At 41.9% G+C, this 24,629-nt stretch overlaps 2 protein-coding genes across 10 annotated transcripts in view; one reads left to right on the plus strand and one right to left on the minus strand.

Annotated features, from left to right (window-relative positions):
* The window catches only part of P4HA1 (prolyl 4-hydroxylase subunit alpha 1), a 45,925-nt gene extending 27,871 nt beyond the window's left edge, over positions 1-18,054 (minus strand). For 4 of the 5 annotated variants that reach the window (XM_044420550.1, XM_044420547.1, XM_044420546.1 and 1 more), the window contains exons 1-2: positions 17,924-18,054; positions 1,762-1,875 (exon numbers count right to left, since the gene is read on the minus strand). In XM_044420550.1, the coding sequence (XP_044276485.1) occupies positions 1,762-1,846 (85 nt within the window). In that variant the 5' untranslated portion in view covers positions 1,847-1,875; positions 17,924-18,054. Of the gene's footprint in view, positions 1-1,761; positions 1,876-7,741; positions 7,839-17,923 lie in introns of those variants that run through there. The other variant, XM_044420549.1, reaches the window with a different exon arrangement.
* NUDT13 (nudix hydrolase 13) lies at positions 11,666-24,506 on the plus strand. Of its 5 annotated transcripts, none has more exons than XM_044420551.1 (10): positions 11,666-11,754; positions 13,112-13,214; positions 14,779-14,921; positions 15,330-15,437; positions 16,480-16,586; positions 17,941-18,066; positions 18,980-19,091; positions 20,245-20,399; positions 21,039-21,263; positions 21,770-24,506. In XM_044420551.1, exons 2-9 carry the CDS (start codon positions 13,126-13,128, stop codon positions 21,231-21,233), a joined length of 1,035 nt encoding a protein of 344 aa, XP_044276486.1. In that variant the 5' UTR covers positions 11,666-11,754; positions 13,112-13,125; the 3' UTR covers positions 21,234-21,263; positions 21,770-24,506. The 5 variants fall into 5 exon arrangements, with proteins under 5 accessions (XP_044276486.1, XP_044276490.1, XP_044276487.1 ...); XM_044420555.1 differs by having other exon boundaries at positions 11,672-11,767; XM_044420552.1 differs by having other exon boundaries at positions 11,706-11,767; positions 14,779-14,834.
* Positions 24,507-24,629: the final 123 nt, after the last annotated feature.

Raw genomic sequence — 24,629 nt, forward strand, 5'->3', positions numbered from 1 at the left:
AGGTTAATGTTAGGGTGATGTTTCTCCCAAGTACCTTTGTTCACATGCCACTTGAACACAAGTTGTAAGCCAATGACTCGTTTCTCTACATTAATGCTTAGAAATATTGAGAAGGCAGGTGGAAGCATTCGGGCTCTTTGTCCCACAATAACCTATGATTCCAAGTCTGGACATGGCAAGAAACAACCCAAGGATAGAGAGTACCTGGGTAGTTTACTGCAGACGGATACATGGGAACTAGCATGCATGCTAACTTGTGCTCATATGCTCAACACAATTTGAATTTGAAGCCGATCTTCATTGGTTTTGCCATAAGGAGACTTTTATGTCAGAAGGTTGCCATTGCAACTGAAATTGAACACAAGTTGCAAGGCAATGACCTATTTCACCACACAGTGACTAGCTTCCCCTTGCAAATATTGCAAAATCATATTTGCAATTTGAATAGATTCAATTGCGTAATATCCTAAGTAAGTGGCTTTGCTTAGGTTAACAATTTCTCAGTGGCAGCTTGAGAAATGAATATGTAGTGGTAGTTTTATATGTTATACTGTGTCTTTCAAGGACTCCTTCCCAAATTCAGTTTGACTTAAACGAGGCACATTATTATTATGAATAGCCATTGAAAAAGGAATTTATAACTTGCTTCTAACAATTTGAAAGGTCTCCACCTCCCCACTCAACCAGGAAAGCAGTCTCCTTGCCACTTCATAGTTGTTTCTTTCTTAAGTCTGCATGCCCAAAAGATAAGTAAACCATAACCATTCCACCATGAAGCAGACAGCCAGCGGAAATAATCCCTTTGCTCAATACTGATAGTATCTCATATCCTCGAAGAATGGGAAAAGATGCATTACATTATTGAAATTACATATTCAAGGACAAATCTTACAATAAACAGTGTGAGTTCTCTTTCTCTAGGGATACTTCCATCATTAACATTCATCAACAGAACTACCAGCTTGGTAGAGCAGCCTTCCACAAATTGGTACTTTCTAGATGATTCAAACCGCTCCTGGCATTGCCCAAGGCGTCTGGGGCTGATGGAACTTCTAATTTCAAACTTTGCAGGGCAATGCATTGAGAAATACTGTATCAGAAAGACTGCAAAATTAGCCATTTGCTATGAAGGAATTCTGTCTTAATTCAGGAAAGATGCATAACAGTATTAGCACCCAAACGTGAAACAAGCTGCATATTCGGTAGGCAAAGAACGTTTTGAATTATATACAAAGTTATGTTACACATGCACGTTAGTGACACAGCCCACTTATTCAACCAGTTCAAAAGTGGTGGCGGCTGAGTTTAAGAATCCAGATCCACAAATATTCCTCAATTTACAAATGAAATAAAAATATTATTCACTTAAGGAGCTAGTATTATTATCTTCCCTTTCCTTTTTAAAAGCTAATTCAGTGTTTTCTAATAGTTTTTATGGAGAAATTTCTGCTATAGTGTTTCATAGTTATTCACTCGCATTTTTACTAAACTTTTAGATTTTACCACTGGTCATGTTTTAGCTTTGGTGTTTTCATTTAATGTTGGAACAGTGCAATCCTATCCATGTTTAGAAAGAAAACAAAAGGCTTGCAACTCCTAACATGTTGGGTGGACCCTTCCGTGAGCTGTAGGCCTTTTTCCACACAGGATAATGCCTTAGTAATATGTATACAATAGTAATGCCATTCAGCATACAACTTTCAATGCTATCATTACTGAATCATTTAATGCTTGGAAATTATATAGAAAAACATTGCTTACCAATTGAAGTGAAGAAATCCGTATGAGCATAAGAGGGAACCAGAACACAAAGGACTAGAAGACACCATGACTTTACGGGCAACATAGTTTTAATGTTCTCACTTGGACACAAACCTAAGAGAGAAATAAAGTAACATTTTAAAACTACTGGACTGTGTCCAAACAATTAACAAAATGGCAAAAACATGGTACAGGCTGTGGAACAAAGGAGTGTATTAGGTGCATGTAACAACATCAAGTTTATGTTAAAGCTTATGCACAGCAAATTTCTTTACATATGTGCCTCTTAGGCCAGGCACACCCGCCTTGTAACATAGCAAGATTTAATGAGCACGATTTCTGCTGCAGAGTATTCATTCTATGAAACACCAGTTCCACATTAAAATGCCTGGAAATAACCATGTCTTCCTGGAGCTATCTATCAAAAGTGCAGCGCTTATACTTCTTCCATGGCGACCGGTGCGCTGGCATTTTAATCTTATTACCGTAGCAGTTTAAAAACATTTTTCAAGGTGTAGTCTGGATTAAGATCCCAGCCATGCCCTCAGGGCTTGCCTAATCACACTTACTGAACATGCACTTACTTGTGTCTGCAGACATAACTCCTCCCTTAATATCTCTGAGTACTTGGTACAGGAAATCCTCCGTAAATAAATGTGAAAGTCTTTCCTGTAAAACTTAATCAGTCCTCAAGGACTGATTGATGATTTCTGCAGCAACTCTGCACCTCTAAAATGAAATGTTACTTGAGATGCACAGTATCTACAGAAACAACTTCGTAATTCCTATTTTTGTAGCAAAATAAAACCTGCAGTATGAAGTCATCATGGACCAAGCTTCAGCATCCCTACCAGCAGGGCTCAAAGTGGAGTACATGTGAGGAAATTCAGTGCAATGGCATCACACATTATATTCCTCTACATATTAAGATAGGACAAAGAAGATGCTCCTTTCAGTGGCAGCCATACACCTCCAGGAAGGTCTAATTTCAGCCACAGTTCCAAGAATGTCTTCTGTCAAACACACCTTTTGTCTTTTGAGATAAAAGAGAGTTTTGTGACACCCTAAAGATTAACATTTCTTATAACTAAGATTTCTTTGAAACAGCTTAAACCAATAAAAATCACAAAAAACTCTTTTGTGGGTGTTTCACCAGTGATCATACTGGCTAGGGATGATGGAGCTGTAGTCCAATGTTTCAGTGATACCTTTTTGGATGGCTATTGCATACTGTATAACAGACTTTACCTAGAAAAGTCAAGTGACTTCAGGTGAGATCCAGAAAAAGGCTTCCTAGCTTAACCTCACGCAAATAATCTTTAGTTGTACTTCCTTAAAATGGGAAAACGGTATTACCCAGGCCTTCAGGGCAACAGTGAGGCTTAAAGTCTACTGTACACTAACTAGTGTCAACAACAATACTCTGGCAGATAATTCTTCTAGTAATTGACTACTATGGAATTCTGCACTGGAAACCTTCTGCTTTTGAGGAATCTTTTCAGAGCAACCTATTTCCCTTCATGATTTTGTGATACAGATCAAGAATGTCTGGCATTTCTGCAACATCAGAAAGGTAGCTACAGAATTCTTTGTCACCAGGTGTTTTGAGACTTCAGTCAGAAGTCAAACTGCTTCTTTCAGTTTATTTCAACAATCATCTATTTTGGTTTTAAAACACAATTCAAAACCTGTTGCTACAGAATAGTAAAAAAAGACTGCTGGTGTACTTTCCCTTCTACTCTAATCTTTCTATGCATATTTTCTCTGGGATACATAAAACAAGATTAAAAATGGATAACTATGTTAGGAAAAAGAACTGACTACTTCAGTCAATCAGTCATGAACATACAATCTGAATGACTCTTAATTATAATATACACAAAAGTATAGAAATTTAGGGCCAGAGGTTTCTCATCAATCATCTCCATGTCCCTTTATGATATTCCTGGCCTTGCTTCAGTCTCTCTGCATGAACCTCTTTAGGAGTGCATCCACATCCCCTTTACCTGACCCCTTAATTTTTTCCCATGGGTCATGGGATGCTTTGCTTGTTTGACCCTCTGTCTTCTTTTTGGCACCAGCACCCAGCTTCCTACTACCCAGTCTTAATATGATCCTTCCAAGCAGTAGCAGAATGCACATAAAGGCAATGCCAGGAGGCCAAATCCATTCCATCTGTTTCAGCCACAAAAGGAAAACTCACTTCTGCCCGTGAGTTCATAATACTCAAACAATGTGCTAATCTTACACACAGAATTTGGTATTTCACAATACAGCAGCATAACTAACTGGATACTGGTTTTTAGCATATAGTCAAGAAGTTGAAAGCACAACAATTCACAAGATAGGAGTTTGTGTGAATCTCAATATTGTTAAAAGCAGAAACAAACAAAAATGAGTTGTGAATCCACTTTTTCACCATGTAGCCAATTTAGGAATGCATTTGTGGAAGAGGCAGTGGAGACTGATATCTGTCAGCTTTGCAGAGCATTTGGTCAATGCTACAACCATGTGTATTTAGAACAGGGGTTGGCAACCCGCGGCTCCGAAGCCACACGTGGCACTTGAATCCCCCTGCTGCGGCTCAGTTGCCCAAAATATGCATCACAGCCGCGGATCTCAAGGCTCTGTTACAAAATACCAATAGGTGATGATGAGGCATCCAGTCAGGAACGCTCCACTAGCAGGTTAAGTTGGAGGGAAAGAGTAGAACAAGCTTCCTGCAGGCTCTCATGTTACAGGAAAGACTGCTGAAAAGATTCTCTTTGTCCAAATGTTATCTCCCTCCTCTGAATGATAAAAGCTGTGCTTGGGACCTGTCACAATTCACAGCACTTGACTGTTTATCTGCTAACCAGTCACTAAACACACTTTTATCTGCGACTTTCTCCGTAGGCCAACCATGGGTAAATCAAAGAAAAGTTTCTGAAGAAAACCAAACGTTTAATGATACATGGGTAGATTCATTTGCTTTTACTGCTGACAAACTTATGGGGTTTGCTGTTTAATGCATGCAGCCCTTTAGCACTGACTTTAACTCTTCAGGAAGCTGTTCTCCTATTCAAAATATATGAAAGGAGTCCTACTAGTGTATAATGTAAGATTAAAAATAACAGTTTTTCGTGACTGAACAAGAGCTGCAGCTAAATCATAATGAAGATATACATAGCATTAAGGTAAAAAACGATATATGCAGTGTTATCTTCATTTTAGATGTCAAAAAGGTTTTGCGGCTCCTGGTGTTTTCTTTTGTGTGGGAAACAGGCCCAAATTTATTTATTTATTTATTTAGGATATTTGTATGCCCTCCTTTGCAAGAGCCTCAGGACGGCTTATACAAATAAAATACAATACAATACAAATATCTAACATAACATTAATTAATTAATGACCCAATCTGGCTGCAATTAAAATATGATAAAATTCAATATTAAAACTTATTAAAATATTGATTAAATAAAAAGGTCTTAACCTGGTGCCAAAAAACATGTAATGACAGTGCCAGGCGGACCTCTCTGGGGAGCACATTCCATAGACGGGGCGCCACCGCAGAGAAGGCCCCCCTCCCAGTACAAATGGCTCTTTGAGTGTTAAAGGTTGCTGACCCCTGATTTAGAAGAAAAGGTCCTGATTGCCTTCAGTCTGAAGAAGCTCTATCAACCTAGCTTTTAAGAGCTGTATCATTCTCAGGAACCTGAGAGCCCAGAAACCTTGAAACAGGGAAGGAGTCACGTATTTGCAAGACTGAACTGAGTCCTAAAATTAGTTATATCCTTTGGGTTCCGATAAAAATTCCATCTGCCTGACATCACACATATATATGATAGAAGCTTATGAAAACAGCCAAAACATCCGAAAGCAATTAGTCAGTTGGAGCAAACTCTGGAGTCTTTTTTTGCCTGCTTCCCTTGATTGCCTGTTCTTTCCCACATACGTTTGTTTGCTGATAGCTGGGCTGGGCGCCCCTTGCTGCAACATGTGCTGGTGTCTTCTTTGCTCGGCCCATTCCTGTGTTCGATCTTACAAGGCAGACGCAATGTATGCTGGGGGAAAGACAAGGCTCAATGGCCCCCCCCCCCCCCCCCCGTATAATGCAAGATAGCTAAAGTTACGGCCCTTTTGAACGTGTGTCCAAAAGGAGGTTACATTATGATCTTTCAGCATATATTCCTGAATAAATAGATAAGAATTACATCCTTAGTAAGCATTGCATGAACTGGCTACACTCTCCCTTCAAATTCTTTTATGAACAGAAACAAACTATACACCAGCTTTTAACAGTTGAACAATTTAATAATTATACATCAGGTTTTTAAACCTTTGGGAATTGATGAACAGCAACTAAGGGGATTAAGGAAACACGAATAAAATTATTTGGAATCTCCTGTTCATATAGCCACTTATGCTGTAGAACTTTCAGGAAATTTGCTTTTAGTTTCCTGTTGAGATTTCTTATGCAGAACTTGACAATTGCAGAAGAGCACTCTGCATACTTCTGCATTATCCATGCATGATATAATACGTAATTTTCAGAAAAGTAGCATTAAACGTTTTGAAGACAAAGCAAATATTTTCATCTCCCTGATAAATGATCAGGAAAAAAAGCGATGCATGTAATTCCATGTTTCTAAAATGTCAGATTCTTCATATATGTGTGACCTACTTAAAAAGGCATGCAATTCATGCTGAGCAAGCATGACTATCAGGCTAAATAGCTTCTTTCCAGAAGTTTGTGAAGGGAGCAAAAGGTTGATGAAAGAATGCTCTGCCACGTACTTCGCCCTCCCCCACTCACGTAATGGACACTTCATTTCAAAATTCTTTCCAAGTGACATCTAATAAAAAGCTACAGAACTGAAGAAGAAATGGTTAAGTTTCTGTAAAAACAGGCCTCTTTTGCATAGGCAACTCTGTCCATTTGTTGGTTTCTTCCCTTTTATTTGCAGGAGATCCATTTACAATACTAGGGATGGATGGAGGGGAATTTTGCTTGCTAGGAACGCCTGCAGTAACCATTCAAATCAACACATTTTACTATAAGCCCTGTCTGATTTTGCTTAAGAAATAACCGAAAACGAATGGATGCTTATTTAAAACTGAAAGAAAACTTTATTTGGTTAAGCAAGTGACCCCTTTCTAAGTAAATACCCGCGCATGCATCCTGGCATTAGATCAACGAGCATAGTATCGAAGCTTGAATGAATAACTTTTTTTCATAAATCAGAGCCAGACACGGAGATCTACGAGGAAGAAAGAATACGATTTCTTCACGCACACCACCGAAAATCACTGTATAGATAAATGAGCCGTTCTAAAACTCCTGTCCTCACTGGTCGAAGAAAAGCTGGAGCGGACGAGGGAGTTAAAAATAAGACCCACGTCCACGTCAGCCCAAAACTCAATTTCTCCTTTGGGGCACAGACGTGGACAACGAATCTCTGCATGCACTGGACAAGGCTGGGCTGGACTGGACTGGACTGAAGCCGCTAGGCACAGATTTTTCCAGGAGAGGCGAGAGGAGTTTGCTCTGCAGGAGAGGAAAGAAGCCCGTCGCGTCGCCTGGGCGCTTGTGCTCTTTTTTCTCCTCTTTCCAAAGCCCCTTTGCGAGAGAAAGGGAAGAGAAAGCGCTCGGGAGAGGCGAGCAGATTCCCAGCGAGGAGGAAGGACCTCAAGCGCCATCGGCGTGGAGGGTTCGCGAAAGCGCGGAGGGAAGCGCTCCAAAAGTGCGACACACTTTCTGCACCGTCTCCATGAGCAACTTTCTGGAAGCTGCGCGAGAGGAGCAGCAGCGCCAGCCTGCGCCGAACTTCGCCTGGGGGGGCCGAGAGGGAGCGCAGAGCGAGCGGCCAGTCTCCACCCTTCGCTCGCTCGCTCGCTCGCTCGCTCGCCCGGGCAGCTGCCAGGAAGCCGCCTGCAAGCCGAGCCCCTCTCCTGGCCGCCCGCGCGCAGCGCGCCAGGACCAGGGAGCCCGGCCACCTACCTCGGGGTGAAGCCGAGCCGCCGCTGCCCGTCCCTCCGCCTGCGCCGCCGCTCTCCAACTCGGCGCAGCAGGCCCCTTTCGGAATGCATATTCGCGCTGGGACCCGCCCACCGGGCTCCGGAGGCGGCTCCTCGCAAGCAGGCGCCGCCACCAGGAGCGGCAGCGGCAGCGGCGGCGGCGGCTCTACGTGAGGCCGATCACAACAGCAGCAGCGGCGCCCCCAATTAGTGCGCAAGCGCAAGCCCCGGACTGATTTCCCCCCCCCCCCCGCTTCCAGAGGCCTCCTTTAGGACGTGGGGTGGCAGGATTGGGACCAAGCGCGGGGAGGGAAAATGGCTACGGGCTGCAATCCCGTGCATGCTTACCCGGGATTAAGCTCTAGGGAAAGTGGTGGGCCTTACTTCCGAGTATGCATTACGCGGATGGGTTGAAAAATGGCTTTAAACACTCCGCGTTTTGCTTTATAAACTCACTGTATAAGGCATGGCTCCGTCGTGATAATTGGAACAAAATGGAGTGATGCTGTGATGGCATGATGTGAGGAAAGAGTACAGACTTGCACAAGGGATCATGCATTAATTGGTCTCTGTGGCACTCCCATCACCACCTGGCCCCGGGTTCCATTCTACATCATTCTTCACTGTGTGGGGTTTTTTGGGGTTTTTTGTTTGTTTGTTTTGGTTTGGTTTGGTTTTTTTTGGCCACATTTATGACCTACAATATCCTCTCTCCTCTGGAATAGTGGCTAGCTTAAATTCCTTAGTTCTCCACTGATTTTCCAAGAAAAGGTTTCCTCTGATTGAAGTGTTTCAATCTTTTCCCCTTTGGACACACGAAGAACCACAGAAAGTATTTTCTTCATCCGAAAGAGCTGCCTGTTTTTCTTTGAAACTTGGCATATTGCTACATATTTCAAGCTGGAATGAGTGACTGACAACTTGCTTCTACTGTATCGTTGCTACAGCTTTTGGGGTTTTTAAATAGGGAACAGGTGCATGTAAGCATTATTTTTTTTTTCTGGGAACATATTATGGTCTAAAATACCTTTGCTGCCCTCAACGTAACACAGGCACTGAGGGAAGGAGACTTTTTAGCTGGACTTGAAGGTCTTGGTGTGGCTGCAACAGTATGACCATAAAAATAAAATTCACCATCTAGAACAGGTTGGCAAAATGTAGGTCTCCAGATGTTCTGGACTTCAGCTGCTAGCATTTTGCCTATTGCCCAAAGCATCTGTAGATCTATCCACCAAATAATCTAGGAGAGAGAGAGACTTCTGAAGGGAACTCCAAGATTCTAGGATATGGAATGCCTGAATTTTGGAAGATGGGAATATCTGAATTTTGAGAGTTGGTTGGGGGAAGACTTCATCTTTAAAATGGCTGCTCTTGGGGATGGGGGTGGTGGCTGGACACAAAAGCCCATTTTCCAGAAAGCCCAAACTGGTGGGACTTAATAAGAAAGTAACTTTCCCAAGAAGTAAGTGGTCCTGAGCTATATAATATAAAGTCACACTTCTGGTGATAGGGATGGTGCTGGGAGCGCTGCAGCTTGCTTCGTAGCATGCCAGCCTTCCACCAACCCCCCCCCCCCCACCACCACCATTCTTAAAAAGTACAAAATGCTTACGAACTAAAATAAGTAGTAGGGAAATTGGTGGAAATCGAAGTTGTCTGTGGGCACATTTGCGCATCTGGGTATCATGTTAGAGTACTTAGGACTAGTAATTTGGAGCCTTAGGACTAGTAATTTGGGGTGGGGGTGGAATTTCCTGTGTTCTCACTGGTGGAGTCAACAGGGTATGGCATCCAACTGACTACAGGAGGAAGAGACAAGCACTGTAATAATCAATGGCATTATACCATGGACAGGTCTGTTCATAGGTGATTCAACACACTGAAAAGAGTGAGAGGGTAGGGGATTGCTCAACAACCCACTCCTGGCAGGAAGAATTTACAACACTTGGAGGTGTAAGCCCCTTTTTCCGCTAAACTTGTGTCTTAAATTGTATTCTTAAACTTGACCTGTACAAATTCAGCACTAATTACAGCAAAGGTAACCAGTCCAAATATTAATCAAGTCCAGCATTCCAAACACAGGGTGGCGGGGGAACCTATCATGACAACCACACCAAATGCTGCTTGGGTACTTCACCAGCTGTCATTGGCTAGAGCCCTTCTCCAGAGCAGCAGCCCTGTTTTGCCCCTCTGAGCAAGAACCTCTCTAGCTATTTGGGTCTAACACAGTTTAGTGTGTCATCCAGGTTTGAATGACCTGCTAAGCCACAGAAGATTTACTAAACCCCACTACAAACCACGGGTAGTTATGTAGTTTGTAAACCACCCACAGGAAGTGGTGGGAAGGGGTTCAAAAGACATACTGAGCCTCCCTCCCATGGCTTAGCATGTTGTGGAAACTGTTACTATGATCAGAAGCTAAAGCTAGCAGTTACAAAACCACATCTTTCCTATTCCTCATCCTGGTGTCTTTCCCATAGGGAGAGCTTGCAGATAAACGTATCACTTTTTGGAGACACACCTTCCATGTTTTGGTGTCCTCCAAACTGCAAACCTTGCACATTGCAAATGTTCGTATTATATTGCATTGCATGCTGGAAGACCAGGAGAGAGGCTCAATCCAGCTTCAGTTTCCAAATTAATATCTTAAAGAAGCAAGTAGAGCTAAAAGGATTGCATTAGAAAAGTTTGTGAAGGGAGCAAAAGGTTGATGAAAGAAGTTCAGTCAAATAATCTCTGACTTCTGGTGATGACCGCCCTGCTTTAAGGCTGTGGATTCTTTTATGGAATCAATCCATCTCATAGTCTCTCGCTCTCTCTTTCTCCTTTCAACTTTCCCTAACATTACTGTCTGCTCCAGCAAGTCTTGCCTTCTCATGACATGCCTGGAGTGGAACAGTTTCCATTTTTTTTTATTTGACCTGTACCACGCAATAGCCCTCTGGCTTTGACCAAGAATGACATTTGTATGCATTCTGGTTGATGAATGCAAACAAAAATCTCTTTATTGTAAAGTAGTGACATGCTTTTATTCTTTTGGTCCTCTAAGATAGTAATAAAGGTTGCCAAGCATTGAATTAGGTTTATTCATTCAAAATAAAAAATGAACCATTGAGGAGATATGACGTGCTTATTAGAATGATGCACACAGCACCATCAGGTTATGCTTGAGTGTTTCTAATGAGATTTTTTTGAACACAGCAAGCACTTTCAAATTAATCTCTAGGCTAATAAGATTAACTGAGAAAATGGCTACCATAAATCTCCTCATTACAAGAAAACAAAAGCTAGAGTAGTACCCATGATGAAGGAAATGTCCAGCTTGCTCAGCAGAAAGACAGACTGAGCTTTAGTCTGAGCTCACCCATAAAGTTACTAACACAGCTTACTGGAAAGGTTGCTTTCAACAGCAAATATTTGTTCTGTTCTTGTTCAAAATACCAAGACAGCGCCTTTGAACGCTCCTAGTGAACCACTTGGAAACAAGATCAAAACCTCTCAGGGGGCAGCCCAGAATCTCATTTCTAGACTCCATCCCATCCTACAAAGCAGGATGCCTTAGCAGGAAACCTTAAGGGAAGAGCTGCAGAATCTCAGACCCTAAAGGGATAAGGGAAGAAGCCCATCAATTCTATGTCTAGTCCAGTGTCCTGTTTTCCTCTGCAGCTAAACAGATGTTTCTATAAAACCCAATTATATTCTGAGATTTCAATTTATGTAATTTCCTACTAATTTCTCTCCCGCTTTAATCAGAAAAGTCAGGAAAGAGCTACTCAGATCCCAGCCTCCTTAGCAGGTTAGAAACCTTGCAGGTACAGGCACTTGTAGCCTGTTTTACTTTTTAAAAAAACTGATGAAACTACGCTTCCCAGAAGCCCTTTGGACGCAAAGGATTATGCGCAGTAGACTTTGGATTCATGGACAAAGCAGAGCACTTTTCATGAAAATACGTCGTGGTCGCTGCAGAGGGGCTTGCTGACTGAGCTTTTGGGAACAGTAAGTGAAAAGAGTACGTTTGTCTTTCTTGATTTATGCCAAAGTCCCGAAGGATTTAAAAATGATAGGCAGCTTAGTGGGCCTGCGCTTTCGAGCCCTGTCCTTACCCCACCCCCGGTATTGATCGCGATGGAGGTCACGTTTATGGAGCCCGTTGCATTTGGCATTTGGAAATTACGCGACGAAAAGAGTCTTGGGGAACGGCAAACATTTGTTTTGGCTCAAGTTCCGTGGACTAGCCCACATGGTCAAATACATATAACTTAACTCTCTTTCTTGCCCATTCAGAAGCAGAGTCACGTGCTCTAACATTTTTACAGGTGAAAAGAGGCTGGGGTGTGTGTCTCTTCGACATCTATTCTTTTCCAACCAAAAATTATTTCCTGGGTGCAGTTTCCCATCCACTGTAGCATACAGCTGAAGGTTTTTCTTTGCATGCTTATTATAGAAAAGCTGCTCTGCACACTTGTTAAAGCGGTTGCATTATAGTAATAGTTCAAAATAAAAGTTATGCTTCACTTTTTAGCCCTGGAGGGCTTTGCATTTTGATTTTTAAAAACAGTATGTTCAGACTGCAGTCCTAAACAGATAGCAAGGTTTACCTCATTGATTGTAATGGGATTTTTTTCGAAGTAAACATGCCCCTTACAGAGGAGTAAGGGCAAAACCAGAATTTCTTTAGATCCATATCTAGCAGCAGCATCTCCCTGCCTCTCCCTGTTTCACTCTAATTTGGTTTAGGGGTCTCACTCCGGATCTTAAAAGCCCCTCTTAAAGGTCCTCTGGGTAGCTTTCAGTTAAAGAAAAACTAATACATAAATGGTGAAATCATAAAAGCTAAAACAAGCATTAAAAACAGGCCGAAAAGATACACATGCATGTCTGTGGAAGAAAAATTAACTCAGCTGGAGCTTCTGCAAAAATTTCTTGAGCCATCTTTCAAATATTCTAGGAAATATTTGCAAATATCGTTACATTTCTTATGTTATTATCTTCTATCTCCTCTGGATGAAACAATTTCTGTAATAATAGTGTTGGAAAATTTGGAAATGTAAAGCCAAGCTCATGTAAAGCCAGTGTGGTGTAGTGGTTAAGAGCATGGGACTGGGACTCAGATGATCTGGGTTCGAGTCCCCGCTCAGCCATGGAGCGAACTGGGTGACTTTGGGCCAGTCACAGACTTTCAGCCCAACCTACCTCACAGGGTTGTTGTTGTGGGGATAAGATGGAGGAGGAGATGTAAGCTGCCTTGAGCCCTTTGTAGGAAAAAGGCAGGATATAAATCGAAAAATAAATAAATAAATAAAAATTGTAGCTATTTGTTGCATTGAATATGTTCTTGCTCTTGTTTTTTAAGCTGTGTTACACAAGATGGTAATAGCTTTTTTGTGTCGAATTGGATATAGAAGAACTTCTTCACTGTATGACAGGTTCCATTCAACTTATGTCAAAAGAATGAGGTCAGTTCTTAACCCTTGGGAAGTTTGGGGCTTAGCTCTATTAAATCCAATATTCTCAAATAGGTTTGAGAATAATTTAATTAATTATTTTAATTAATATTACTCCGTAATAGGATAAATTAAGAATTAATCCTGTATCATGGTAATGCTTCCCTGCTTTGCTACTTACTGTTTCAATTAACAGTTTCCATAGTTTTCATTGCAAATTTTGACCATTGTTGAAATACTACTAAAACAAGGAGCAGCTGCTAAAATAGAATGTCAGGCTTGCTGATTGCTCTCCCAAAATCTAGACAGTAGTTCAGTTCAGTCAACCCTCATGCTCAAAGGTTGTGTACGGGCTGACTGTATGTTGTTGTTAAACCATGGGTTGTCACTGAAATATTGGTTATTGTGTTGTCTCTACCCAACCAAGATAACAAATCATGGGGAAAAACCAAACTTACTACCCAACAAACCATGGGTTCTGTTCATGGGTTGCTTGCAGTTAACAAGCCATGGCTTGTTAGTGCAACTGGTTTCAGACAACACAATCCATGGTTCAGCAGCAACCCACACATTATCCATATGCAACTCTTGAGTGTGGATTATTGGATTGTCTGTCCCTGCCAATGTATCTTTAATATGCTGGGATGAAGATAATTCTTGCACTCAATTTACTTTAGTCCAGTCCCATTTCTCACATGGCAACAAATGCTATTTGAACAGTCATCGGTCATATGAAAATCGATTTGCATCTGCTTTCCCTGAAAAATCTGCCAGCTTTATGTTACAATGTCTGGTTGAATTATCTCAGCCTAAAATAGATTTGGTTTGGATTTATAATTAAGCTGAGAATGTTTCAGCTGGCTCTCATCAGTGCTCCAGTTCCCATCAGTGCTACAGAACAACTTAAGAGATGTTCTCATTTTGCATCTAGTGTTTCTCCTTTGTACAGACTGGACATGAAAAGTGACCTTATACAGGTTTGGAGAGGGGAAGTTGGAGATCCAACCCCCTATCTCACCCATTGGGCCAGAGCAGAGAGAGCTGTGTTGGCAAGGAGAGGTAGAAAAAACAACCTGGGAGAGGGAGAAAGGGGTGTTTCAGTGGGAGGGGAGGCTCTTCCTCTCCAAAGTGCCATTGCTAAAAGCTCCTTCTAGTGACAAGTGAAGGAAGCTGAAAATTGCCCCTTCTGCTCCTTCTCTGCTAGAATGTATGATTAGAAACCTCGAAGGATTTCCAGTCATCCAGGATATGGCTTATAGGACTGGACTGCAGCTCCCACCATTCTTGACCACCGGCATTTTGATGGGTGTTGATGGATGCTGAAGTCCTAAACAATCTGGTAACTTACCTTCTGTCCACTCTTGCCTTAGGCTGCAGTTCTGTACCCATGTACTCAAGAGTAAGGCCCCATAAAGTAGATGGGCCTTACTTCTGAGTAGAGGTGCACAGTATTGTACTGTTTTGCTGTAGTGCTAAACTCGCTTATCAAGGAGAAAGTTCTTTAAGAACAGATACACAGGACTGGATGTTAGGTTTCAGTTATGCAGTGTTCCTTCTGATCAATTCCCATCTGCAGGTACATGTTTCAGCTAAAAGAAGATGATAATGCTTGTCGGGAAGCCTATAACTCAGGTGATTTCTTCCTGTTTCACAACTTCTGTCCCTTCGTGCAACAAAAAGGGAAAACATTTTGGACCCCAAAGATAAATACAGCAGGTAGTAAGTTTCTCCACTATGCTAATAATGTTCTGAGACTAATGGATACTTCCTTTTCATAAGAGGTCCCATATCTATAAGGTGCTAACGATGCTGTTGTTGCCTGCTCACCAGAAGCTTGGGAGAACAGCAGTTTTGAGTGGCAGATAGGGGAATAAAGAATGGATGGGGTAGAGATTTTTTTTAACAAAGAGAAGCCTCAGGATTCTTTCAATCTCCAATTTCTGTGTTCCTTTAGAAAGCTGTTGTTGTGAAACTAATTTCATTCCAGTTTAGTTTTTGTGTTGAAATTCTGCCCAAAAAACTTCTCTTTTCTTCAGTCCATGATTGTAAACATTTTAAACAGGAGTCACACTGTTATGTTACTATACCTTTTTAAACATTCCCTCCCTGTGTGCTTCTGTTTTTCAGAAATCAAAAGGCTTTTTGGGAAGTACAGAGAGAGTGAAGAGAGGATAGAGGATTCCATCGTGATCGGCTGTTCAGAGGAGTGTACGCCGTACTTTGCTCTGGATCTAGGTTAGAATTATACTTTGTGTATGCTTATTACTATCTTGCTTTAAACCCAAGAAGAACTGTATAGTGTTCCAAATTCAGCTACATCATATATATTGATCAGATCACCATTAATCCATGGTGAAGCTGGGGTTTTTGCCCCATTATGTATCATGTCACCCCAGGATTAAATGAACCCTGGGTAGCCATGGATGAGGATAGTGGACATGTGTGCAGGTTCCTGGCCACCTGCAGTAAACAAACCAAGAACACTCTGATCCTGGGTTGTTTATCGTGATATCCAGACTTGGAACTCGGGGCTGTTGAGCAATGAACAACCCAGAGTTTGAATGAGATCTTGGAATCTTGTTTTCCCACCTGTGCCTTTCTCTAAAATCAGTTTTAACTATTTCATTTTATAGCAATATATTGTCATATGAACACCACACCATTGTTGGGAGATGGGAAGTTGGTTTCCTTTGGAAGGAGGTAACGGGGGCTTACAACAGTCTCCATTTTTTGCATTTATTTACAAACATACAGGATGAGCAGAGGTACAGTTTTAACACTCCACTGCTCTCACCTAAGACCTCCAAAGACATCAAGGTGATGTTCCTTTTCTCTATGGTCCTAAAATCCATCTGGCTCTGTCCTTAGTCTATGTCTAAAGCTGCCAGTCTGCTGTCTCTTTTAAACAAAAACTCCTTGTTTACCACATCTGCAGTGGGGAGTAGAGTCATGTCTATTTCCAGAATAGTATCTGCCCTTTCTCTAGCTACTGTGGACCATTAACTGGAGCTTTCATTAGTAAAGAGTGTGTTTCCCAAGGCATTAATATGATCTCCAGGAGTCTTACTGGTTCCACAAGCTAAGCAGACCCCAGTTTTAAAATCCTAGAATAAACAAGTTGAAAGGGTTCTGTAAACACCCATTTGAACACTCAGTCTTATATTTCAATTACTATCAGTTTTAGGTTGTCATCAGTGGTACTATTGCTATGAGAAAAGGGTGTGGGGTGGGGGTAATAACCAAGTTGTCTGATTCCTGCAGATTTATTGAATTCCAGGATCCTTGGAGAGATCTGCCATTGAATCTGAACTCAATGGAACATTTACCAAATTACAGAAAGCTTTCTTCCAGTTAGAAAAGGAAGATGCAGCTTTGATTTCTACGGTATGATTTTTGCAACACAAGCACTGAGACTGCTCATGTCAAGTATTAACTTGTATATTGCTCCAATCATGTGAGCTCCACAACTTGAGTGGTGGTTACGTCATGGGGTTCCACAGAGTTCTGTACTATCCCCCATACTGTTTAACCTCTACATGAAACTGTTGAGAGCGGTCATTAGAAGGTCTGGGCCAAGGAGTCAGCAGTATGCTGATGATCCCCAGCTCTTCCTTTCATTTACATTCAATCCATTTGAGGTGGTCTCTGTGCTGAACCTGGGTCTGAGCTCAGTAATGGACTGGATGAAGGTCAATAAACTGAAACTCAATCCAGAAAAGATGGAAGTGCTGTTGGTAGATGGCTTGTCTGACTGGTTGGAGGGCCATTATCCTGCCCTGGAAGGAGTTGCACTCCCACTGAAAGACAGGGTCCATAGCATGGGGGTGCTCCTTGACCCAGGACTACCTCCAGAGGCCCAAGTGGATTTGGCAGCCAGGGCACCTTCCTTCAGCTGTGGTGACTATATCAACCTCGCCCCTACCTGGATAGACAGAGCTTGGCCACAGGTACTCGTGCACTGGTAACATCCAGATGTTAATGTGCTGTAATGCAGTTTACATGGGGCTGGCTTTGAAGATGGTCCAGCGATTCAGCTGGTCCAAAATTGGGCTGTGCATAAAGTAGCAGGTCGTACTTTGCAGGCCCACATAGCTCTGGTTTTATACAAATTATATTGGTTACCATTTGACGCCCAGGACCAATTAAAAATGATTATTTTAACATAGAAACCCCTAAACTGCTTAAAACCTGGCTACCTAAAGGACTGCCTTCACCCATATATACCTACCTGTCCATTAATATCTGGGCAGGAGGTTCTTCTAAAAGAGTCATCCCTCAGGGATGGCAAATAGAAGGACCTTCTCAGTGGCTGCCCCCCAGTTGTGGAACAGGGTCCCCAGAGAAATTCACCTGTGGCCAACATTGTTCTCTTTTTGGCACCAGGCAGAAACATTTCTCTTTTTCAGATATTTTAATAACAAGTTTTAAATTGTAGTTAACACTGATGTATATTGTTGTTCTCCTCACTTGTTACATTCTTAAATGGCCATTATTCTATTACTGCTGCTTTATATGATTATTTTATTGTTTTAATAGTTGTGATTTTGATTATTGTTGTAAGCTGCTTAGAGGTTCTTATTGGAATAGTTGGTGGCATACAAATGTAAAAAATAAATAGATAACATAAAATGAGTGGTTCATAGGGGAAACGACGGCATTTTCATAAAGGGGTTAACATTCCTTTACAAATATTCCACACACTTCTTCAAAATCTGACTCACTGTATTGATATGTTTAGGCCCAAGCACTCCTTCATTGGCATGAGGACAATCAGTACTGTCGCAAAACTGGGCAGCCCACCACGAAGAACCTGGCAGGAAGCAAACGTGTTTGTCACAACAGTGGCATCATCTATTACCCACAGGTGGGCACCTGAAAGGAAAGAGACATACTTCATAAATGGTCTTCCTCAACTGAAGTCCCTGCTGATGTTTTGGATGGCAACTCCTCTCGACTTAGCCAAATGGCAGTGAGAGTTGTAATCCAAAACTTATCATGAGAACCTGGTTAGGGAAGTCTGTTCTTGAGCCATAAAGAAAACAAGCCAGGATTGGTAAAGCTAGAAAGAAATTTCTGTTGGCATTACTGCAAGCTGATCGTGGGACCCCCTAGGGGAGCAAGGGTAGGAGGAGAGGAAATGATTTGGTTTTTCATTAGATTCAGAATACTGTGAAGAAAGTAAAGGGTTGTCTGTCTTTCACTCCTTCAATTTATTCTGCATGAAATAAAGCAGGAAACAAATAAGGGCAGATTGTGACCATGTGGGAGAGCGGTTAACCTTTTCTCTTCCACAGAGAAGATTGTTTCCTGATGACAATTACTTTGCTGAAGCTGCCATTTTTCCTCAGTTGGGTAAAATGGACAAAACTAGCAGGGCAAAATTCAGGCGTCATCAGGCAGGAAATGGTCATTGGGAAGATGGGATGGGCTAACTCCCCTCTCTCGTACTTTTCTTTGGATCCAAATCAGTAACTCCATGGTTACTATTTGAAAAGCTTTAGAGATAGGAAGATGCATTTGTATACCTCTGTCATCACAGCTAGTTGATCCTTGGGTTTGCTGCTGCTGTTTTTATTTTTGCATGGGTGGTATCACAGTCTGTAATAGGATCCTGCGTTCTGGCCATTGTGATTTTTCTCTATGATTTACCCATAAGAGCCAGAAAAAAATTAAGTTGGCGCCATTCTAAACATCATTTAAACTTCTCAAGTTCCTGCTTGAATTGCAGCGTTGTCCTTTAATCTACTGGTCTGAACTCTGCCTTGCTGTATTTTCAGATGTCTCCAGTGGTTATTACTCTGGTTTCTGATGGGAGCCGATGCCTTCTGATACGGCAAGCATCATTTCCTAAAGGGATGTACAGTGCTCTTTCTGGCTTCTGTGATGTGGGTAAGGAAGACACATGTGACACCATGTTCCACATTTGTATGCACAGCACTTGAATGATGGGACTCCAAAGGCTGAGCCCCTGGCTTCACCCCCCTTGCAGCCACCACCGGAAGAACCATGCTAGCTCCCTCTCTGAGATTGCAAAGGAGGTGCCAGGAATGAGAAAGGGAGTGAGCTTTTTCTGAAGGGGCCACTTTGACTCCTACTGGTGTCCCCTCCCCCTGAAAATTGGTTGGTGTGAGACACAGCAGCTGTAAGCACACGAGTGGTGGATCCAGCTGTGAGGACAAGGGGCATAGGATGGCACTCCAACAGTGCCATCCTAAGCACGTTTACTCAGAATTAAGTCCCACTGAATTCAACTGGACTTATTCACAGGTAAATATATATAGAATTGTAGACTAAATGTTGTTCTCCCCTAGTTTACAGTTAGAACTTTCAGTTCTTTAACTTAGATCCAATGTGGATGCTGAACCAATCCATGATTTGCTATCCATGGGCTCTTTCAGCATAGGCATGGGAGCACTTGCTCCTGACTGTTCACCACCCTCTTCCACTTTTATTTGGAAGAACCCAGGGATGCCCCATTGAGTTGTTCACTATGGCACCTGAACCCAGTCCTCTTGGCTGCTGAGGGGGAAACAACTCCACATCAACCCGTGGTTTCTTGTTGGGCTAAAACACTGGGTTGCTTCCCCCTTAACAATGTGAGTTTGGATGTCTCAGAAAACTCGCCATGAAGGAGCTCATTTGTGGGTTGCTTTGCAAAGCAAAAGCAGATGAGCAGTCAGAAAGTAGTTCTCTCATGCTCAGTGTAGGCTGGCTCTGCTGTTAAAAAAAATGAAATTAAGAAGCAGAGTGACAGCAACTACTGGCTAACTATTTTTTAAAGGCAGTTGTGTGAAAAAGATGACAGGCTAATTCTTCAAGCTTCACAGAATATTTGACTATGGCAATAAAATGAATGAATGAATCCGCCACCTGCCAACATTTCACTGGTCAATTGAGTAACGAGCAAATCTAACATTAACTCTGTTAAATTCCCGAAAGGGTTTGTAATCTTCCATTTCTTATGTCATCAACACTCTTTTGTGCTTACTCAAAAGAAATCTTGACTGCCTTCTCACAGGATCTCATTGCTTTCTGCTCCTAGGTGAGTCTGTGGAAGAGACAGTCCGACGGGAAGTAGCTGAAGAAGTGGGGCTGGAAGTGGAGTCTCTGTGGTATTCTGCTTCTCAGCACTGGCCATTCCCAAACAGCTCCCTTATGATAGCTTGTCATGCCTTGGTGCATCCAGAACGGAGCAAGGTAAGGAAAATCCTTTTCCTTGGGTCATTCATCTTGGTTTAGGACAAAAGCAAAGATCCCTTCAGCAAAAGGGCAGTATTCCATTTGGAGACATGCTTGGGTGTGGTATTCCCATGGTGAGCAGAGCCAAGGACCAAAGCATCATGATCAAAGGCAACAGGCACTTCTTCCTGCCAGTAACTAAGCCACAGTAGAAGCATTTCAACCTTTTAGAATAAAGGACAAATGCATAAAAAAACAGAAAATCAAATAAACAGCGTTTGTGGGGAAACGGTTGGGGTCACCCTTGGTCTAGGAGCTATTAAGCCAAACTTAGTTGCCTTAGTTATCTAAATGTAAGATTTTTTATGAGTAACCCTTGCTCTTCTTTGTGGTTGAATTTAAAACAACTGAGAATAGTTTTAGGTCCATTCAGTGGTTCTCTAAGATTGCTTGATGGCATTATTCCTATGTTACATAAGGGGAAAGGAGCAAAGACAATTGTGCATTGCCTGGCTATCCAGGGATTTGTGTGAAGTGAGATCGGGACTTGAGAATTGTCTCACAGCTCAGTCTTAGCCACAGCACTATATTAGCTCTCACTGGGATGCTGCAGTTTTTGCTTTGTTGTTTTGATTTGATTTTAAATCATTTTTTCAGATTAGCATCAACAGACAGGAGCTTGAAGCTGCCAAGTGGTTTAGCCTTGAGGAGGTGGTAGAGGCCCTCGGAAGGGAACCAAAGTTGTCCAAAGGAAAAGATGAAAGCCTTTCCTTTTGGGTGCCACCTAAGCAAGCCATAGCTCACCAACTGCTCCAGGAATGGGTTAAGGAGCAGGTCTCTGGGCCAGCTTAGAGAGAACCGGTCAGCCATTTACTGTTTCAGGTAAAAATGTTTTGGGTTCCAGTATTACTTTTACAGTTGATATCCTAATTTCAGGGCCCTCCATTCTGATTTTTCTGCAATATTTTTGTTGGTGGAGGGGCTTCCGTGCAGCACTTTTGTCTGAGGCAATGAACTTGCTGACAGATCTCATAAGAAGTTCTGGTGTATTTGTGGGAGGGGGCAGTGCTGAGTGCCCCCACATGCCTGCTGCCGCCTCTGTCCCACGGCAAGCCAAAATGGAATTTGTTACAATCAAAGACTATCATTCCTTTCCCAGCACAATGGTCCAGTGCTTTTACATTTTCAAATTCCCTATTTTGTCAACCCATACTCTTAGCTATTAGTATTGAACAGCTTGTGCCGTCTCTAAGCCTAGGGGCTCACTATTACAGCCACCTTACTATGGGCTAGCTTACTAGGAACACATGGGTGTGCCTAACGTCCTATTCGACGCTGCACTCAGCTGTAAACATTTCACAGCATTTGTGATTCCTTTATTTAACCAGCTGGATGAACGTTTTGAAGCCAGAAGTTTGCTGAGACCCCGCAAAGTGCAACCATTTGTGGAAAAGATGACAAAGACTCCTGTGATGCCTTAAAGCCTAACACAAAGTTGACAGTGAAGATGATGAAGATCTGTGTGGGTGTCAATGTTCAATTTGCTGAATTGGTTTAGCTGATTTAAGGATTGTTTAGTAAAAGTTACTGAGATTATACAGAATACCACAGTATCTGTTCAATCAGTATTCGTCATGAAGCACTTCCTGACAGTTAGGACTACAAGGGTAGGGAATGGGCTTTCAAGGGCGGTGGTTGAGGCCCCATCAGTCAGGGTGTTCAAGGATAGGCTGGACAACCACACATTGGGGGTTACATGAGTGGAGCTGGCTGGAGCTGAGGGCCAGACTGGATGGCCCAGGAGGCCCCTTCTGACTTGCTTTGTTTCTGTGTTGCAACCCCCCCTCCCCCCGATTGAGAAGACCCATGAACAGATGGTTGGATTTCAATTATCCAAAGTGGCCAACCTGGTTTTTAGTGCTGATTTCTATTGTGCTTCACTGTTCATTCAAGATTCCCCTTGAGTCTTACATGACCTGTGTTCAGGTTGCTATGGTGTTTGCATAATTCTAACTGAATTGTCAGAAATACTGGCATGCTGCAGGTTTTTAAGAATTTAAAGGAGAGGCAGTTTTGATACCTCAAGAGAATTGATAGTCAAAGTTTTACAGTTTAGGCAGATATGCAAACCCAACTGCACAAACTATAGCTTGTTAGCAATGAACAATCCAGAAAGAGAACCTATGATTTGTTTTTTGATTGAGAACTCTGGGTTATTTAAGCCATATGTTGTCATGATGTGTGAACCACGAACTGTGTGATGTTCCTGGGTTGTTTTGCCAGGATACAGAAGCGGCAGGTAAAAAGTGATAAAACAGCCACTGTTCATGCCAGAACTGTGGCACTTTGAAAGAATTTGGAATACAGGGAGGGAGCAGGCAAAGGAAGAAACAAAAATGCATGTCAAGTGTAATCAAGGGGAAGAAATGCATTTGCAGCCTCTTCTGGGCAATATCCAGGTTTGGTACCTGCTGCCCTTTGGGCTTCAAATCCTCAAAGTTGCACAACTGATCCCAAAAAGAAAGTAATAAAAACAGTTACTTGGTACTTTTTTTTTAGCAAAAGGTTTTTTAAGTGTTGATAACCATGGGCATAGCTTTGAAGATACTGCTGAGGGAGTTTGAACAGGCTGCTGGTAGCTGTCAAAATGGAAGTCTCTGAGGGGAAAGAGTGCGGGGGCTGGGAAGCCATGGCAAGCAATTAACAGCTCATGAACATGGCAGAGATTGGGATTCAGTGCTCCTGTGGTGTCTCCTGGAGCGTGATCATTTGTTGGATTCATCATGGGTTGTTTGCATGACAACTAGCCCACTGTGGCTAAATACCAGGGTTTGTTAACATGTCATGAAAATGTACCCATTATATTCTATCTGGCTGTACTTGAATATTTTGAAGGAACAGTTCAGACCTGAGTATTTGATCTTGCTAGTTCACGCAAATCATTAAGTAATACCAGATGGACTCTACAAGGGTACAACTTTTCTGATGTTTATAACCACAAAATGGGGCAGACCAGGAAGCATGTAATGGGGGGATTGGGAGACATGCTCTTAACATGGGAATGGGGAGGAATATATATATCAGCCCTGGAGCAGTGCTACATGAATTTTTCCCATTGGTTTCAATGGGAAGGAAATTATCAAAGGGGGAAATATAAAGAATCCCAGAAAAGGGAAGGAAAACAACAATGAATGCTGGTTTTCTCAGTTCTACTGTGGGATGTGTTTTCTCTGCCTCCAGATCAGTAAGACTGCTATATTCAAATTCTTTAATCAGCATGCATACATGCATGTACATGACACTTAAATGGAGATACTGTTTTAAAAATTAAAATTATAAAGAAATATTCTGATAGTTGAATTACTCTACATGAATCAATCAAGTGGGAGGCATTTTACTTAGTCTTTATATGATTCTGGAGCCCAGACTGGAACAGGCGTATTTTTAGCATTGTGCACTTTGAATTTTTTAAATCAGAAGTTACTGGCACTCCAGGTCTGGCATGGAAACCCTTCCTAGCTGAAACCATTTGGATTTTCAATTCCGATGGCACATTTTACACACATTTCTTTACAGAAGTTATTCTGAAGTGCACCTCTAAGATAAGACTCTTGTGTCACAGTTGAATCTAACAGCAAAGACATGGCCCAGATTTTGTTGATTATTCACTAGATATAATTATACAAACATCAGTAAAGTCCAATTTTAAAACTTCTAAGCCTACACTATCCAACAAGTAATAAAAGTCTACAATAATTCTTATATAAAAAGCTCCTGTGGACTAGTGTTCACCATCTATTTTACTTTACTTCTTTCGTGCCAGCTTGCAGTGGCATTTAGTGCTTCATGGAGAAACCAATGGAAATTACCTTTAATAGCTTGCCCATAGTATTTACTACCCCAACTCCTGAGGTTTATCAAGGTTTAAGCAATTTATTTATTTAAACAGAGATAACAAATGGATCATTTTTTAATTTCATTTATCTCCTACTGTTGTAATTACTTCTTTCTTGTCCTGATTGTTTTCTCTATGGAACTCAAAAGATATGCATTTTCTTTGCAAAAATATCCTATTCCGTCTTCCCATCTGGGCATATTGCCAATAAATGGTTTCCATTCCTTGAATGCTCCATATTGCTCACATTGAGCAAGTTCTATCAACATAATCAGAATAGAATTGCGGTGATAGATGTACTCACAGCATTCAGCTGCTTGAATAGCTTTTTATATGGATTTGTGGCTCAATTC

Source organism: Varanus komodoensis, unplaced genomic scaffold (assembly GCF_004798865.1).
Source record: "Varanus komodoensis strain SLA01 unplaced genomic scaffold, ASM479886v1 scaffold11, whole genome shotgun sequence".
NCBI classification, from domain to species: domain Eukaryota; kingdom Metazoa; phylum Chordata; class Lepidosauria; order Squamata; family Varanidae; genus Varanus; species Varanus komodoensis.

What these genes read in the sequence shown, in the direction of transcription:
- NUDT13 (XM_044420551.1), top strand. Translation starts at nt 13,126, where the DNA reads ATGGTAATAGCTTTTTTGTGTCGAATTGGATATAGAAGAACTTCTTCA. An exon ending in AAAGATAAATACAGCAGGTA is followed by an intron (nt 14,922 to 15,329) that starts GTAAGTTTCTCC and finishes TCTGTTTTTCAG; the next exon opens with AAATCAAAAGGCTTTTTGGG. An exon ending in TGCATCCAGAACGGAGCAAG is followed by an intron (nt 20,400 to 21,038) that starts GTAAGGAAAATC and finishes TCATTTTTTCAG; the next exon opens with ATTAGCATCAACAGACAGGA.